The 19,633-nt window shown below is 36.8% G+C and overlaps 1 protein-coding gene across 3 annotated transcripts in view; it reads right to left on the bottom strand.

The window, feature by feature from the left end:
- Positions 1-19,633, bottom strand: part of KYAT3 (kynurenine aminotransferase 3) — a 48,432-nt gene that overhangs the window by 16,770 nt on the left and 12,029 nt on the right. For all 3 annotated transcript variants that reach the window (XR_013993745.1, XM_081055608.1, XM_081055609.1), the window contains exons 3-8: positions 11,548-11,606; positions 10,803-10,947; positions 8,142-8,291; positions 4,219-4,305; positions 3,320-3,445; positions 3,096-3,216 (exon numbers count right to left, since the gene is read on the bottom strand). Coding sequence is in view for 2 of the 3 variants with exons in the window: in XM_081055608.1 (XP_080911734.1) it covers positions 3,096-3,216; positions 3,320-3,445; positions 4,219-4,305; positions 8,142-8,291; positions 10,803-10,947; positions 11,548-11,606 (688 nt within the window). In the remaining variant the exon portion in view is untranslated. The remainder of the gene's footprint in view (positions 1-3,095; positions 3,217-3,319; positions 3,446-4,218; positions 4,306-8,141; positions 8,292-10,802; positions 10,948-11,547; positions 11,607-19,633) is intronic.

Genomic DNA, 19,633 nt, shown 5'->3' with positions numbered 1-19,633 from the left:
TAAAATTGTATTTAAACATTAGGTAGATGCCGCTTCCTCTCTGCTTAATCTAAAAAATTTTAATAAACTTAACAAAATAATTTAAATAGAATTATTTTATTTTAAATAAATATTTAAAATATTTCAATATTTTAAATAAATCAAACAAATTTTAAATCAAATAATTTTAGATAACATAATTAAATAATAATTTAATAAAATTTAATCTAAAAACATCTACCAAAAAATTAATTTCCATATTTGCCTGATTTTCTACTGGGGACCAACAGTTCAAATGATCCAAGAGAGGTCATTTCATCAATAAGGTGGGTGAAGTCACGTGAACGCTTATGCAATTTTTGACATAGACCCACAGTTTGCTGTGTTAAGGCACCACATTTTGCAAATCTCTGGCCTTTTTCTCTGTTCATATATTCTCCCTGAGAAAATCCATTCTCTTCTATGGTCAACAAAATTTTGAAGACTGCCAAAAATGTATCCCCTCATAATTTGATCCTGACCATCAGGCCTATAATTCTACGTGTTTCCAGATTATCTCCTCCTCTGTGTTTCCACAGATACTTAAATTTAGCCAAGACTAAAGCATGAGAAGCAGCAATTTCCTTGGCTCAACTCTTCCCCACAGATCTGGATGTCCTTTCCACAGCTCTGTCTCTAGCAAAAGCCTCGTCACTGCTGAGTGGCCCAGGCTAGAGATCTCAGAATCATACTTGCTTGTTCCCTTCCCACCTTCCAATGCTATACTCTGTGCCCTATAGTTTCTGCTTCTAAACAGCCCACATGCATCATCTCCACTGCCATGGCATCAGACTTGCTTAAAATCCTCACCTGTAGCTGCTTCTTACCTTTATAAAACAAACCCAATCACATAATCAATTCCCCTGTGTTGCCACATCTTTTGTGGTAATTCTCAAAATATACTCACCAGTCTCCTGGTGATCAAGTTAATGTATAGAACTTAAACATTCAACTTTAAGATTTCCTCCACAAAATTTTCTTAAGTACTTACGATAAGTGGTACTACTTATCTGATAGTGAAGGCTACCAATAGTGAAGCAAATAAGCATTTAACAAATGAATATTAATGGCAAAATCAGAAAAACTCAGATGTGTTTATTTCAATAGCTGTTATAGACGAATACGCACAGAACTGTGATTTTTATATTGACTTCCAATTATTTAGTTTCTGTCAGGAAATTCTAGTTTCAGGATGGAATGCAATATATCAATCACTATTTCATGATGTAAACATCATGGCTTCAAGGTATTCTACCACTAAAGTAAGTTTCAGAACCACTGACCCCCTATAAACAATAATATAAATGGAGCCACTTAAAAATGGAGGCAGAGCTGCCATGACAGAGGAACTGCCTTGCATGTCTTATGCCTCAAATCTTTGGAATGTTAAAAAAAACAGGACAAAACAAACTTTGGGCTGGGACTAAGCAATCTTGTCCCAAACAACTGTTTGCAAAGATAATAAGAAAGCGGTTAATATGACTACTGGACTGAGGACTACCGGGTAGAAAATTAAAAACATTGTTTAAAATTAACATGTTATCAGCACCAATAGAAATGCCTTCATTCTATTGATGTAATTGTTCCCCTTCCTTTTCTTATAAATGGGTATTTCTTAAATGGGTATTTCTTAAATACCCATTGCCTTTGTCTCCTAATCGGAATATTACTTGGGCTTTTGCCTGAATCAATGATTCCAGAATAGATATTCTTACTGATCTCAATAAACGTTTGTTACTTCTTCTTTGAAAGATCATTTTATTTTTAAGTTAAGACTCCTCAGTAAAGTTTAGACTCTACTTTCATATACAATGTCCTTCAGAGTCACCCTACCTTTTTGCCTCAATACATGTTAGTTTATCTGATAGGAATTTTCTTTCTACTTCTCTGCCTAACAAATTCCATCTTTTGCCCACTCCTTTTTTGATCCCCTCAAGCAGTTGTTTTTTCCTCTGTGTCTCTACAATAATTTTTAATGTACCTTAAAGATAACTACGAAAAGGGCAACAACTATTCATATATAAGTGCACTAATTTTTTTATTTAATGGTTTCTGCCATTGTGGTTTTAGTCATTCTTCCCTTGTCCTTTTCTTATTTCCTACTCATTAATTCAACATTTACTTTCTAATCGTCTACCATGTGCAAGACCCTATTCTGGGAACTGGGGATTCAGAGGACACCCAAACAAACAAACATCCTTCCCTTCTTGCAGGTTAGAAGTAAAATATACATACCTTGATTTTTGCTATAAAGGGAAAGACAAAAAAAAAAAAAAAAAAAAAAAAAAAACCAACAACCTGAAAAAGTACAAAGCCAATGCAAAAGGAGAGATGTAACTATCTTAAATGTTGTGATCATAAAAATTGACATCTGGATAAAGACCTGAGGGAGGGGAAGAGAATGAGAGATGTGTATATCTGGGGAAAAAATGTTTCCAGGCATAGGAAGGACAAGTGCAAAGACCCAAGGGTTGCAGCCCAGCTTTTAATCCTATAGTTAATATAAGTTTGGGTTACCCCAGAAGACATCAGAATCTTTGTGAGATGGCCCAGTACTAGTGGCGAAATCCCAGGCACAGGACAAGCAGCTAATAGCTTACCGTCCCTGTAATCTTTTCCTGCTGACCCGCCGTTTTGACAACTTGCTCAACAGAGACAGTGCAGTTTGGGACCAAGTAAACTCCCTGTGTCTGATGTACCAAGTAATAGATGGATTCTTGATAAAAAGCTAAGCGTATAGGCAACAGTACTATTAGGTTAGTGCAAAAGTACTTGTGGTTTTTGCAATTATTTTAACCTTTTAAACCGCAATTACTTTTGCACCAACCTAATACTTCTCTGGTTTCGTAGCTGTATAGTATGATTCAAAATGTCTTTCCCTAAGTTTATACTGTTTGTCCTACAAGCTGCTCATCAACTCACTCAAGCACCATTCACTGAAATCCCATATTTGAGTACTCATACAGACAGACCCATTACAAACACTATTTTAAAGCTGTTCTGGGATCCTTTCCAGTCAGTTGTTCCACACATGCCCAAACACATTTAGATTTGTGACTCTATGTAATAATCAGTACCTATTTTTAAATGCTTGTTTCCAGTATATACAAGCCATTCGTAAACCTCATCACTGATGCAGAGTGTGTCATATTTGATGCAAAGGTCAGCAATTACTTGGAGTTCCTCTTTGGTGTATACCTATACATATTAAAGGATACAACAGAACAGAACCAATTATTATTCAACGTGTGAGAAAATGATAGATCAGAACACTGCATAAAGAGATCAAAGACTCACTTACCTTGCCCATGGGGTTATGTGGCGTATTCAGTATTATAGCTTTGGTTTTGGAATTAAATTTACTTGCCAGTTCCTCAGGATCCAATGTCCAGTCAGAACTAGACCATTTTTTCCCATCAACAGGTTTCTAAGCATGAGGAATGAAGATGTGATTTAATTCAATTAATTCATTTGCTGGCTTACAAATAAATAACCTAATCAGGAAAAACAATTAGAGAAAGGCATGGCAAATATAACTGAAAAAAATGACTAACACAGAAAATAAACAGAAACAACTAAGATTTAGTTCTACCTTAAAAACCCAAGAGGACTTGAGGCTCATGTTCACACCTGTTAAGTGGAAAAATGGACTCTGTCAACATTAACAGCTATTAAAGTGCCTATATTCCTTCAAAGGAGCCAGCTATGGTTAACAGGTCTGATGGTAGAAGATTCTGTGATTCACCTTAGTGTGTTACTTATTTTGGTAAGATTTTTAAAAAGACAAAGCTACTTTACTTGATTATATTCCTAAAGATAATAGCAGAATAAAAAAAAAGAAAATCACTTCTTTCAGAATTTAACAAGCATTTATTGAGCATCCAGCATATACTCTGCACTGTTAAATCACTGGGGAGCCGTGCTATAAACGTGAGTCAGAAACGGCCTCTGACCTGGTGGTGGGGACACGTGGCCACAAAAGATAATATTACATACAATGTGGATGGCTGATACAACACAGACACATGGCAAACACAGGATAAAGTAATAAAAATTCCCCTCTTACAGTTGTTAACTTCAGTCACCATAGAGATACACAGTAAATCCCAAAATGTAATCGAAGTAGAAACTTTGTCGGTGATAAAGTAATTGGTATTTTCATAACTTCTTAAAGCATGTGAATCGTATCAGTATACTTACAGATCTTAGGGAAATAAAAACAGGCGTTCCTCCAGCCATTCTCACCATGGGCTCATAGCAGTCATAGAAAGGCACTATTATTATGACCTGAAATAAGATCAAATAAGAACACCACATATCAATCACTGATTCATTTACCAAATATTGTGTAACTTCTATGTGTGAGGTATTATACGCCATGATGAGATGCAGCAGTGAAAAAAGCACACCTTGCCTTCCTAGAGCTAACATCCGAGACGAAGGACCTTGTGGATAAATGTGTCAGGAACCTTAATTGGAGTCCTTGATCTCTTAGGAAGATCTACATATTGGCTTGCAGTGGAGACCCTTGAAATTATATGCAAAGTTTTATATGCGCACAGGTAGATGGGGGGAGGGGAGAGGGGGATGGGGAAGGGCTACAGCTCTTATCACACGCTCAAAGAGATGTTCCAGCCAAAAATATTAAGTTTCTTTAAATTGCAAGTTATAAAATACAGTAGGAGACGGTGGCAGAAGCCAGACTATAAAGAAAGACAACACTGCAATGCTCTTTATTGTGGAGTACTAATTTATAAGTATTATCCTGAGAGTAAAGATGTTTCCCTTTTGTCAAAAGCATCCCGAAACAAAGAGTTGATGCAGGGAGATCAGTTAGGATGCTATTCTTATTGTCTGATGCCACACTTCCCTTCCAGGTGACGTATACCTGGATTCTATCTTTTCCCTTAGTCCCTGCAATGTATCCGTTGTCCCTCTGCCCCTGCATGCTCTCTCTCTCAATCACTCATGTGCTGGCTTTCAGGTCAGTGGACCAGTAAAGCCAGTCTAGTCAGCGTCCCTCCCGAAATCTGCCAGCTTGGATCTAGTATCCTGACTTTCTGCTTCTCTATAAGGAGAGTTTGAACACATAATTATAACCATTATATAACATTTACCTTTACTTTGTATCTTTTTTAAACCTAGCAATATTTCACAAAAATTTCATATTATTGTAGTTTTAATATTTATTATTTTAATGACTATTTGAGAGTTTATGGAATTCTAAAATAATTTTCTTACGATTTGCTCGTATAAATAACAATGCTGTCCATTTGTGATAATGTGTATAGGTTCTCTATTTCAAAATAATTTGCTGAATGAAATCACATGATTGCCATTGCTAGACGAAAGGGTAGAAACATCTTTCTGGCACTTTCTATACATAGCCAAGCTGCTTTTGAAAAATCTGGCAACAACAATTTATAATTTCACAAGTCTATACTAAGTGGTCTCATTTAACTTTTTATTAGTTAAATTAATGGTACCTGATTATTGTTCTAAATTTGCACTTTTTACTGTTTATATTTCCTATGGTATGAAATACCTGTTCAAGGCCTTTCTTATTAAGAGTCAAATGAGGCCCTTACATTCTAAAGCTCCTTTGTTTGCATTAGTCATTCAACTCACATTGCGTATCTACTATGCAATGTGCTATGTTAGGTGTTAGGTATTGGGGAGGAAAAAGAAATGAACCCTGCAAGGTTTTAATTAGTCTGTGAGATTCTCAAGGACTAGGATGATTTACTTTTGTAACTCTGGTGAGAAACAGGGCCTGATATGACGCGCGAGCTCAATCAAGGAAAATATATTGGGAGGATGGAGGTCAAACTAAAAGAATATACTTGATAGTCCTCTCCGTAATTTCTTTATTTTCACAATGGAAATAATTCCACTCCCTTTTTGAAGAATATTTATTGAGCACTCACTATTTTAGATGCCGGCAGTATAGCAATAAACTATATTCTCCTGGAACTTATATTCTACTGAGAGAGGCTTATAATAACCAAGAAAACAAGGAAGGAAATTAAATAATTTCAGATAGTAATAAATACTACAAAGATAATAAAATAGGTCAAAATGATAGAAAGTGACGTGGGTGGTTTCAAAATATTAGATAAGGTTGACCAGGGAAGAAAGAAGAGAGAAAAGAAGGTCAAGGGCTGAGCCTTGGGACACTCCAAGGGAGTGCAGAGGAGGAAACAACAGAGGATGAACAACATTAAAGCACGAGGGAAAACTTTCAACTGTTTTATAGGATTAAAGGAGATTGTGTGTATGAAAGCATGACTGTACTTCCTTAACATGTTTCCTTAAGTAGCTTATTGGCTGGCATAGTAGAGGACTTAGTGATGTAAAATAAAAATATGACACAAAGTAACAGTGGCATCTTTTACAAAAGAGGCACAGTAAAGTGCTATGAGAGTTCAAAGAGAGGAATTAATAACATATGACATCTCACAATTAAGTTCACAAACTTGTTCCAATGATATTACTAACCTTTTTTGATTCATTATGAATTTGTACCAACTGGACAAACAGTTAACCAAGTTTACTATTTGGAAGTGCTGAAAAGGCTGCATGAAAAAGACGACCTGGCTTTTCGCCAACAATTCATGGCTCTCGCATCACGACACTGCACCAGCTCACACGGCACTGTCTGTGAGGGAGTTTTTAGCCAGTCAACAAATAACTGTATTGGAACACCCTCCCTACTCACCTGATCTGGCCCCCAATGACTTCTTTCTTTATCCAAAGATAAAGGAAATATTGAAAAGAATACATTTTGATGACATTCAGGACATCAAGGGTAATACGATGACAGCTCTGATGGCCGTTACAGAAAAAGAGTTCCAAAATTGCTTTGAAGGGTGGATTAGGTGCTGGTATTGGTGTATAGCTTCCTGAGGGGAGTATTTCGAAGGTGATCGTAGTGATATTCAGCAATGAGGTATGTAGCACTTTTTCTAGGATGAGTTCGCGAACTTAATTGTCTGACCTCGTAGATCAGGGCAAATATGTTCATTTTTCAGACGCTGCTGACGCACTGCCTCTCTGGAGCTTTCCAGACCTATATGAGCAGAGTTGATCACTTCTTCTTTTTGTCACCCCCATAATTTATACACTCTCCATACTGATAATCACACTACATTTTTCCTCATTTGTTTAAAAGTCTATCTCCTTTACTAGACAGGGAACTCCTTCCATGTAGAAACCATCTTTTAAAAATCTCTCCCACAGTGCCTAGCACAAAGGAGATATGCAATACTTTCTGATAAACAAAAAAGGCCCAGAGATATTGAAGCAGGGGTATTAGAATGATAATGGGAAAGTAGGGGCACAGCTGACCAAACTTGGTGCCAAAGTGGGTCTTACATCACAGGACTAAGTAAAGAGCAGAAATCAGCCAACCTTATTATATTAAGTTGGTGCAAAAATAATTGTGGTTTAAAAGGTTAAAAAAAAAATTGCGAAAATGCAATTACTTTTGCACCGACCTAATACTTCCCTCACACTATGCTGCTAGTACTGGGCACAAAAGGACAGTGACCAAGTACTTGTCGATTGCGTTCAGGGTAAAGGTTATTTATCGGTGAAATCTAAGATATTCATTGTTTCCCTTCATTGCTAGCCCCTTCCACCTGCCCTTATCTAAATAAGCTGTAAAAATAAGAGTAAATTGCATGGAACAAAATGGATGAATGCCACAGACAAAATGATAAGTGAAAGAAACCAGACTCAAGAGTAGATACCATATGACTCTCTTATTAATATATCAGGTTAAAGGGCAAGCAAAGGGAACTTATGGTGATAGATGACGACAGATGAGTGGATACCTCTGGGAGAATAGAGACTAGTAAGGGGCAAAGGGAGCCTTTTGGGTGCTGGAAATGTATTGCGTCTTCAACTGGTTTGTGGATATATGGAGATATACGAGTATATACATATATATGTACATATGTGAAAATTTATCAAGCTATACCATTAGGATTTGTGAACTTTACTACATTACACTTCAAAAATAATTAAAAATAAAAAAGAGAGTAAAATAAGTAAAAGATTGAAAGTAGCATAAAATGATAATGATGAATATATGTATAGGTTGACCATGTTAACATACTTACTTCATCTCCCTCATCAATTAATCCTTGAATAGCATTAAAAAGAGATCCATATGCTCCTACTGTCACAAGGATTTCTTTATTTGGATCGATTTGCTTTTGATACAACTTTCCATATAGGCAGGAGAGAGCTTTCACAAGTGATGGATGACCCTGTTGAATAAAAAGGAAGAAAGAACCCTTGAATTGTGGGACCTACTTCTTTTAGGTAATTTGACTCTAAAATGTAAGAATTTTTAAAATTTGGGTTTTATAATTATCCAAAGAAAAGTAGCATTTTTAATTGGCAATAAATTAAACAGAATTTTTTCCTACCTTCAGAGGGTTCCTATATGAATGGTCATGAAGACTTGCTAATGATTAAAAAATTCCTATTAAATGATTGATTTTAGAATACCAAAATTTCAAGGTATTTGCTTTGAATAAAAATGGACTTCGACATCAAATATATTTTGGACAGTACATTTTGATAGTATTTAGATCACATTTAATTACTTTATTTGGACAGTAATTAAATTATACTGAATAGAGTTGGATAGTTTTCCCAGTTAAAATCAGCCATAAAATCTGCATTAACCGTATACACTTGGAGCCTCTTCTTCTAAATTGCTGGAGGTTATCCAACCAATGGATTAGAAGGCAAAAACAAAACTCACCAAAGAAACACACATTAGTGCTGATGTGACAGCAAATGTTAGGAAGAAATGGAACACTACCACCATTGATAGCCAAGACAGCAGAAGTGCTCTAGGAGAACAACTTTCACACGAGGAATGAGGGGCTTGTAAAGGCACAGAGTCTGAGATGTGGGGAGGCCTTGATTAGCTCCTTCTCAATCTTCTCTTCCATGGTCTGTTCTCTTCTCTCCTTTCTTTTCCTTCCCTGTCCCCCTCCTTGTCTTTTTTGGTATTGAAATATATATGCTTTTGGGGAAACCACCTTGATTTTCTGTTACTTGCGAGTGAACGTCCAAGGGCAGGTCATATGCCTTTGTTTGGAAAGCACCTGGGCTCTGGAGGAAGAAACTGGGTCAGGATGAAGGCGAAGAGAGAGGCTCGTTGGATATAGCCCAGGTTTGTGTGGTAAAAGGGTCTTAGGTTCCTCCTAAGTTGTCCACCCCAGTACATAGGAAGAAAAGGAGGCATTTTATTTATTTTTCGTCAAAGATGCACTTATTTTCTCTTTTTCATTCCTTTCAGAATATTGGCTAGTATCTCCCAGCCCTTTATTGAATTAAAATCAATAAAAACAAAGCTGTAGCATGTTTTTTTATATTTTGAAATTAGGAGATTATAATATTAGACACACTGGTTATAATTAATAATAGAGGAGGTGACAGAACATAGCCAGTAAAAAAAAAACACACAAAAAAACGACCACATAAAATCAAGATCAAGAAATATACATGAATTGTGAAAGGAGCAAGAGAAGGTTGTCACCACTCCTAGAAATCCAAAATTTCCTTTGAATTTCATTTTAATACCAGCTCTAACAAATTCTAGCAAAGGGTGATCTAAAAGCAATTATAAACACTAAACACCTTTTCTTAGAATGATAAGGGTATGTGTTTTTAAATTTTTTTAATTACAAAAATAATTCATGCTTCACATAATTAAACTAAGCAAAGATGTGTGAAAAACATAATTTCTCTTCAACATTACCTCCTTTCCATTTTTCCGTTCCTGAGGTGACCAATGTCTTAAGCTGGTGATATAACGCAACACCATTCTCAGCGCTTACACCAATATAAAAACACGTATACATACACACTCACATATATTTACAAAAACTGGAAAAGATGTAAATGAATGGGCATGGTTATGTTCTAATCAAACTTTATTTACAAAATCAGGAGTAGGTCAGATTCAGCCGCAGGTCAGTGCTTCAAAAACTGCAATGAATCAATTTAGGGAGAACTGTCATCTGAACAATATTTAGCCTTCCAATCCAGGAACGTCATATTATCACTCCATTCATTTAGGTATTATTTAATTTCTTTCAGCAATGTATCATAGTTTTTAGTGTACAAATTTGACATATGTTTTAAAAGTTCAGTTCTAAATATTTTATGTTCTTGGATGCTACTGTAAATAGTGTGTAAAAATTTTTTACTTTCCAACTGTTCCTTTTTAGTCTACAGAAATACAACCGTATTTGTATTTTGTTTTTTGTATATTGGTCTTTGTATATTGGTGTATGCAACCTTGCTCAATTCACTTCGTAGTTTGTGGTAGTTTTTTGGTAGAATCTAGGAAATTTCTGGATATCCTGGGCATTTAATCACAGAAGGATGGGGGCTGGGCTGAGGTAGAGTCCAAGAAATAACTAGTTAGAAATAGAGGATATTCATTAAGAGCCCAGTGCCGAGGCTTTAGAAGTGTTAATGGGAAAGAAACATGTCTCAGGAGAATCTTCTTCCTCCCTTGTTGCCCCAGGACCATCCCAGAACAACAGTAAAGGAAGAGCCAAGGCAGGGCTGTGGAGGGGATGGAAGTAGGGACGGGTCATCCCAGGAGATAAGGGCAAGGGTGGGGGTTCCTCGGGTTATCAGGTTGGAACAGTTGGCTCCAGACAGCTGATAACATAGACGTGACAGAAGTCCAGGCATACACAATACAATACAGAACACAAGCTCACGCCCCACGTGGCGATTCCTGCACTTACGAAGCCTCGTGTATACTGATTCAGGCTATCAATCGCTGCAATCTTTGATAATTCTTCCTTTACATATAGAGGCGGTGATATATCTGGAAGGCCTTGGCCAAGATTCACAACAGAGGGGTCTGCAGCCAACTTGGTAAATTCAATCCTAAGATTAAAAAAAAATACTAATATTAATAACACTATAATTACAAAGTTAATTTTTATACCTCATGGTTTTATTATGAAACTGAAAAAAAGACCTAGTTTAGTTTAACAGATTAAAAAAAAAATGAGATTGCCAACAAAAATTTTACCATCTATAAAATGATTTCACTTAATAAAATGATGGATGAATTAATGAACTCAATGTTTCTTACAAATCTCAATTCCATGATACCCATATTTTAATCATATATACATTTTTTTCTCAATCACACCAGCCATTGCTAGGTTATCTTATCAACTATTAGAGAGTAAAACTCATTTAAAAAGTTCATGGATTAGAAGGTAAATTCTATGAGGTGATCAACCAAATTTGTCTTTTCTCTGTCTATTTCCAGTGCCTAGCAGAGGGCTGGAGACATTTGTGAAACTAATAAATCAGTGTATAGATCGTTAACTTCCATTTCCATTTAATGGATAAATTAAAATAAGTTGATTTATTTATAGACTGTAGCTAAGGTTAAAAATTCCCAAGTAAGGATATAAACATGTGTAAGAAAAAAAATAATTCACGAGATTATTATTATTCATTTAAGGTACTCACCACACGTTACTATCAAGGCCTTCGATTCGTTTCGCATTTTTAAATTTCAAGGACATTTTCTGAAAGATATAAATATTAAAAGGATTTTTAAATTTCTTTAATCAAAATCCAAAGATGCCAGCAAATCATGGGAAACTCTTTTCCCTATTGTCAACCTGGAAAAACAGCGCCATAAAGATAAATGCTAGACTCTAATAAAAATTCTGAAGAGGAATTCATCTCCCACCTACTGCCCTACGGAATGTTTTTTCCTATGAACTTTTGATGTTTATCTTCTCACATAAGAACCAAAATATCATCCTTGCCTAAGAAAATAAAACCAATTTAAAAACCTGAAGTGTACCAAAGAGAATGATAATGATACGAAAAAAAAAAGTCAGTTAAAAATATATCTTGAGTCTGAAGACCATTTTAGGCAAGATGTACTAACAGTTTCACAAGTTTCTTGTATAGCGTACAAGAAGCACTCAACAAGTGGTTTTTGAACTACTTAATAAGGAGTTTCCATCATTAACAACAACAACGAGAACAATAATAAAGCTAACATTACTGAGTACTGGATATGTACCAGGCAGTATTCTAAGTGTTGTACATAATTAACTCATTTAATATTCACAACAATTCTATGTAGTGATTCTATTATTAGGCATAATTTACATATGAGGAAAGTGAGGTACAGAGAGGATAAGACCACATAACTTTACACATCTGCCCAACTTCATAAAAGATAGTTACATTCAAACCCAAACAGAGGCACCTCAGCATTTGAACTCAGGCAGTCTGATTCCAAAATACATAGTACTCAGAACTATTTCCATGTAGTATCTTTTACATTAACAAGCCCTTCTAAAAAATATTAGAATGTTACCTCTTTAAAAAAGTATATTAGACATTAGATCAGTTCTACTTAATGCCATGCAAGCTAGGGCTGTCGTGGGAAAATATTAAAAGTTAAAATTATAGGACAGCATACAATTTTTTAGTTCTTTAGATTCTAGAATTATGTTTATATTATCTCTCAAAAGCACTGAATTAGCTTTTGAGTTCACTGTTCACATGCTGCTGGAAATAAAAAAAAATGATTGGCAGCATATTTACAAAGATTTTCCTAATAGAATATTAAAGTAATTTTAATTCAGTCTGGGAGGAAGATAATGATAATGGTTATTAAATAGACCATTGTTCTCATTTTATTCCCAATAATGGAACCAAGAAAAAAATACCTTTTTACTTTCATATTTTTAATCTTTGAAGCTCCAATGAAGTAAGTCACATGTAAATTCCCCAGAGGTTCATGTGCCTTACAGAATAGCATTATAATTAAGCACCCACCTGAACATGATGCTATTCGAGAGACTATAATTATAAAACTAAAAAGTCCCAGAATGATAGAAAAAGATAAACAACTGTCCTTTGCCATCTCTAAAAATGTTTAAAACTTAATGATTCATTCAGTATGTGACTACAGATTCATATACAAAAAAGTGAGCTCAGTCTGCAGTAGATAATTTAGACACAAATTCCAATTTTTACTTAAAACATTTAGCCAATTGAGGTCAAACACATTTTCAGATTTAATTTTTTTAAAAATTTGTGGCTAGAACAGCCTCCTCTTACTACTTTCCCTGCTTCTGCTCCTTCTCAACTCTATGGCTCACCGATTCCAATATTTCAAATAGTCTGTTCTCTCACTCCTGTAGCTCCATACATGACCATTCCCTCTACCCAAACTAGTCTTTCTATGCTTCTCAACCTCTTTTTCATCACTGCAGCCCCACCCCCGAAGGAGACTTTTTAGACGTTTGTTCTAATCATCTCCCACATTTGTTCTCCCGTTAAAATATTAAGGAATAAGATTTTGTTGGACAACGTTAAGCTTTGTATGGTCACAAAACATTGTAACAACTAAGGTTTATTTCACCTGCCAAGCAGCAATTTTCTTCCCCTTTAGGGCAATAAAGTCCCTGTTGAGAATACATGTTCTGGACTTGATCTAATCCCTGGTCCCCTCCACCCTGTCCCTGCATTTCGCTAATTCCTATCCCACTTGCCACCTTCAGTCCTCAAGTTAGACTTCGTTTCTGCCAGAGAGCCTTTTCTGATTCCCTAAATCAAGCTAAGGTGCTCCTCCGATATGCTCCGATTGCAGGGAGAACTTTCCAGCATTTCCTACATACCATTGTAATTCTTCTGTTTACATGTATCCTCCCTTAGACTGTAAGCTCTATAGGACAATGGCTAGCTTGTTCACTGATGTATCCTGATGAATTTGGTGTCTGTAGAGAAACAGAACCAATAAGATGTGCATATATATAATGATTTATTTTAAGGAATTAGCTTATGTGATTTTTAGGGGCTGGCAAGTTCAAAAGCTGCAGAGCAAATCCAGCGAGCTGGAGACCCAAGGAAGAGCTGATGTTGGAGCTTGCGTCTGAAGGCCATCTGGAGGCAGAATGCCTTCTTGCTGGGAGGTAGGGGGCACTCTGTGTTTTGTCTCTTCAGGCCATCAACTGAATGGACCAAGTCCATCACATTATGGAGGGTAATTTGCTTTACTTAAAGTCTACCGGCTTAAATGTTAATCTCATCTGAAAAATACCTTCAGAGATATCTGAACTGGTGTTTGACCAAATATCTGGGTACCATGGCCAATTTGACACATAAAATTATTCGTCACAGTGTTCAACACATAGTAGTATGCCTAGCACACAGCAAGTTTTCAACAAATATCTAAGCAATTTAATTTTTAAAAAAAACCACATATTAGGAATGAACTTATGGTGTCAGTTAGATCAAGTTATGCACTTAGTATCAGTCAGCTTATGCCTCAGTAACAAATGACCCCAAAATCTTGGTGGCTAAAAAACATAAAGGATTAATTTTTTCCCCATGCTCTATATCCACTGAAGGTCACCTGCTGCTCTGTCCCACGTCACTGTCACTCTGAGACATAGGCTGATGAAATAGCCTGTATGAGGAATATTGTCAGTTTCATAGCAGAAGGAAAAAAATCTTAGAAATTTCTGCTTTGATATAAACCCATCACTTCTACTTACATTTTATTGGCCAAAGCAATTTCAGGACTCACCCTGATACCAACATGGCAGAAATGAAGTCTGGAGGTATAATGAGACTGGTGTTGTTTCGGGTTGAATTGACAAAATTCATATGTTGAAGTCTTAACACCCACTACCTTAGAAGGTGAACTTATTTGGAAACAGGTTCATTGCAGATGTCACAAGTTGAGATCATTAGGGTGGGTTCTACTCCAATATGACTGGTGTCCTTAGGAAAAGGGGAAATCTGGAGACAGCATGGTATACATGGAGAAAGCCACACGAAGATGCGGCAGAGACTGACATGATGCTTCTACAGGTCAAGGAACGCCAAAGATTGCCAGCAAACCACCAGAAGCTACAGGAGAGCCATGGAACAGATTCTCCCTCAGAAAGAACCAACCCTGCCAACACCTTGATCTTGGACTTGTAGCCTCAAACCTCTGAAGTAACACATTTTTGTTGCTTAAACCACTTTGTCTGCAGTACTTTGTTAAAGCAGTCTAAAGAACTAATACAGTGGTGAAAATGTGGAAGACAACTCAGTGTCCAAAGACATCAACCTCTAGCAGTAGGTGCACATACTTACAAATTTCCAGAGTAGATATAGTATTAGGAAATTAAAATGAATCTGGAATTCTGTGGGGAATTAAGCATGAGCCCTAGGTATACAATGGAACATCTATAATTTTTGGACTAGCTAACTCCATGAGGTGGCTTCTGCTCCCAGTGGATTAATACTTGGTATACATATACTGTTCTGTTGTAAGTACAAACTGATAGTGAAATAATCAGCATCTTTTTTTTTTTTTAAGGCTGAATATGCAGTTCTATAGAATGACCACTAGGTGCCACTCTTAGCAGAGATAAGAAAAGGCTCATGTTATTATGTCTTTAAAATGTTTACAGCAGTGATACTGGAACAAGGAAAGTTTGGAAAGAAAAAAAAATTACCCATTCCCCTAAGGTCTGAGCACAGTAAAGTTTCAACTGTATATATTTTGAGAACTCTGCTTGTAAGACCTGATGCATTCAGGTGGGATTGAACAGGTGTAGAAAGTTCCCAAATGGTGGGTTGAAGCTGAGGATATCAAGGCTGTTGATATCACAGTTGATATCCATGAGTCAAGTGTCGAAAAGACAAAGAGTGAAAGAAAATATCAGAAACAGAAATAACGGCTAATGGCTGGAGAGGTGAAGGTGAAAATCAGGCATGAGAAACAAAACAGATGGACTCAAGAATTTCAAGACTAGGCTGGAGCAGAAAGTGTGTCCAAGCAAAACTGGCACCCCTTTAATGTGGTGCCTGGCTGCTGGGGTAGCCAAAACATCTATTATCTTTTAGCTCTATGAATTAGGCATTTATAATTATAGATGCAACAATTTATGTTTCATATATATATATTTTTCCCATATATATATAACAAAAAAATGTATATACATGAATTGTATTCATCTTTTGTTATTGGTATATATTGAGTATTACAATTTTAATACAGTATTTTCCTTTCTTAAAATGTATATACATTTTTTGGCACCCTCTGTATACATAAAGTTTGATGTTCCAAAAACCACAGTGATGACACTTAGTATCCTTTCCTTTATTCCTTAGCACTTACACTACTTCCTAAAGGTCTTTTTTGTTTAAGTACAGATCTATGGGGTGAGGGGCAAACAAATGTATACAAGTTATATAAGTGGACACTTTGGTCAACCTAGCTCAAGCAGTAGTTCCCCGTAATCAGAAGTGTCTGGACACTGATGGTAACCACTTTGAGCACCTCTTGTAATTGCAGAAATCAAACATGACTTGTATTCATCTTTTGTTATAGGTATATATTAAGTATTACAATTTTAGTAGTTTTTTCCTTTCTCAAAATGTGTATCCATTTTTTTTTTTTTTGTGGCACTTCTGTGTTTTAAAAAGAAACCGTATGAATCTTTTCCTTTGGAAAGGTAACTTATTGACACAGTACCAGTTTTCTGAGAGTCTGCTAGAAATTTGTTAGTTCCCCAACCTGACTAAAAAGAAACTTTATTATACTCCTTAGCTATGAGGATGAGAAACAGACTAGTGCATAGCTGCCTTTGAAGCTCCAAAGCTATATTAATCAGATCTCTTAGTTGCACAGACAGAAACTCAACCTGAAACAGTTTAGATGAAAAGAGGAATTTATTAGAAAGCTCATGTCACCCAGAGACACCCAGGTTCAAGGGTAACTGAAAGCAGAAACCTGAACCTCACCAGGGCTCTGTTCATCTGTGTTTCTACCCAGTCTTCGTCTGATGCTTTACTCCACAGGAGATGAAACGATCATACCTCCCAATTTCACCACCATAAAGGGACTGAGAGTGGCTTTTTCTGGTTCTGATTTCAAAAATTCTAGCGAAGAGCTCTGAATGGCTTAGCCTTGGGTAATGAACAGTGGCATTTCCTCAACCATTTAAAAGTACTATATTCACATGGCTATTAAAGCTCTGATGAAAAGATATTAGAGAAAGCAGTGTAGGGTAAGATCGTGAGGTGTAGAGATGCAGTCAAACGATGATGACTTTTTCTTTTTGATGATATCTTTTTGATGTGCTCACTACTCAATCAAAAAATGGTACAGACCTGACTCCACAATCCCTGGCCCTTCCAGGTGTGCTCCCTGAGCTAGAACCTGTTAATGCCTCTGGATGATGTTTCTATAAATATACCACATAGTTGAAACCCATGGTTGGAATGAGGAAAAAAGTAACTTCTGGAAAAACAGGAGGAAATATTGTCCTTAGAAGGAGGGAGAGGTTTCAGGCAACATCGGTCCGTTCGGTCCATCTAAATGGGAATTCTGATAGGGAGCGTAGTGTAGACACCCCACCTACACAGCAGAGCTGAAGGTTTGGAGCTCAGCTTCTATTGCTGGACAGAGAGCCAGGGGGAGGAGATACCTGGGAGCCAAATTCTAAGGCAGGGGTGGAATTAAGTTTCCTCTTACATGCTGTCTCATTGATTGCTAGTGAATGCAATCTCACGTCTCCCTTACATTCCACCACACTGGCTTTAATTCACTCATGCAACAAATAGTTATTGAATACCTATTATGTACAAAGCACTCTTCTGCTTGGGATATGTCGGTGAGCAAAAGAGACCAAGATTCTCTATTGTCATTGAGCCTTTTTTCTTTCTATGCCTTATATATGAGGTTCGTTCCCATCTGTCATAGATTATATTACTCTATATAATTATACACCTCTCCTTTTCTAAAGGAGTGACTTTGAGATTGGCCATGTAATGTGCTCTAGTCAATGGAATGTGAGTGAATGCTACACATTACTACATGCAGGAGCAGCTTTATATGCTGTTGTATGGTTTGACTCAGCCTCTAGTGCTTTCCTCCTCTATTATGAGGAGACCATGTCTAGATACGGGCTACTCCTTTAGCCTGGATCCTGGAATAAAGACACACAGAGCGGAGCTGCAACCTGGAGCAAAGCCACAACTGACTTTACATGTGAGAGTGAAATGTTTACTGATATAAGAAGATAAGATTTTGTGGTTTCTGTTTCTGCAGCAGAGCTGAATGATACAAGAGCCTTTGCAATTACTGTGTCCTCTGCCTGGAATGCTCTTCTCTTAGATCTTCACATGGCTGGCTCCTTATGTCATTACATTCATTATGCTCTCTAATCAAATAGAAGCCCCTCAGAGAGGGCTTCCAAAACTATATGTCCTAATATTACCCATCCCTCTCTCTCCCACTAATACCACCTAAAATTTTTGCATATTTCTCCATTTAATTTTCTTATGATGTTCACTACTGTTTGGAATTATTTAGTTTTACTTGTTAATTACGTCTCTCTCACTGAAATGAAAAAACTCAGAAAACGAGGACCTGGCTTGTTCGGTGCTTTATGTCCAATAGCTAAAATGGTGTATGGCAGGTAATGTGTTCAAAAGCTTTTTCTGAACACATGAAGGAAACCCTACCTCTTTTATATATCCTCATATTGAATTACTTCAATGGCATACTGCCTTTAAGCCATCATTTGCAGTGCTCCAGAGCTATATACTTAAAACACAGTAGGGGACGCTGCTATCTTGTGCTGAAACCTTCAGTGACTCTCAATTTGTAGACTGTAATTCCAACTCCAACCTGGTACTCAATGCCCTTAATTCATTTCCAACCTTTGCTCCCACCATGCCGTCCCCTCACATACAGTGATTCAGTGGCATAGGACCACTTGCCATTCTCTAATTGCATTCAGTATGTTTCTGTTTCCCAAGCTTTTACTCTCATGTTCTTTTCTCTGTTTGATAAGATCTCATCCATAATCTCCATTGTGGCAGGCTCAGAAATGACCTCCCCAAAGCTATCGCATCCTAATCCCTGGAACCTGTGAATGTTGCCTTCTATGGCAATATATATCCTTATATCCTTGCAGATATGATTAAATTAAGGGTCTTGAGATGGGGAGATAATTTTGGACTACACAGATGGGCCCTAAATTTAATTACAGGTATACTTATGAGAGGGAGATTATACACACACAGAGGAGAGGGCCACGTGGAGCTGGAGCAGAGAGAGATTTGAAGATAATAGCCATGAAGATTAGAGTGAGGTGGCCATAAGCCAAGGAATACCAGCAGCCACCAGGAGCTGGAAGAGGCAGGGAATAAATTCTCCCCTAGAGCCCCTGGAGGGAGTGTCGTCCTGCTGACACCTTGATTTTGACCCAGTGATACCAATTTTGGATTCTGGCCTTCAGAACTATAGGCGAATACACTTATGTTGTATTAAGCCATCAGGTTGGTGGGAATTTGTCATAGCAGCCACAAGAAAGTAATATATCCACCTATTTAATATTTAAATACAGTCTACCTGATAAAATATATCTTGGATCGAATGTTTAAGAAATGTTTTCAGATTCCCAGCTATAATTAATCTTTTCTTTCCCTAGTGTCCCCCTAGACCTCTTTCCTTATACTTATCATAATTTCTATGGTATATGTATACATGTCCATTTTCAGGTTTTCTTTTAGAACATGA

The sequence above is a fragment of the Rhinolophus hipposideros genome (assembly GCF_964194185.1).
Source record: "Rhinolophus hipposideros genome assembly, chromosome: 8".
Lineage (NCBI taxonomy): Eukaryota > Metazoa > Chordata > Mammalia > Chiroptera > Rhinolophidae > Rhinolophus > Rhinolophus hipposideros.
Note: the sequence above shows the minus strand (reverse complement) of the source record. Positions and strands in the feature narration are given on the sequence as shown.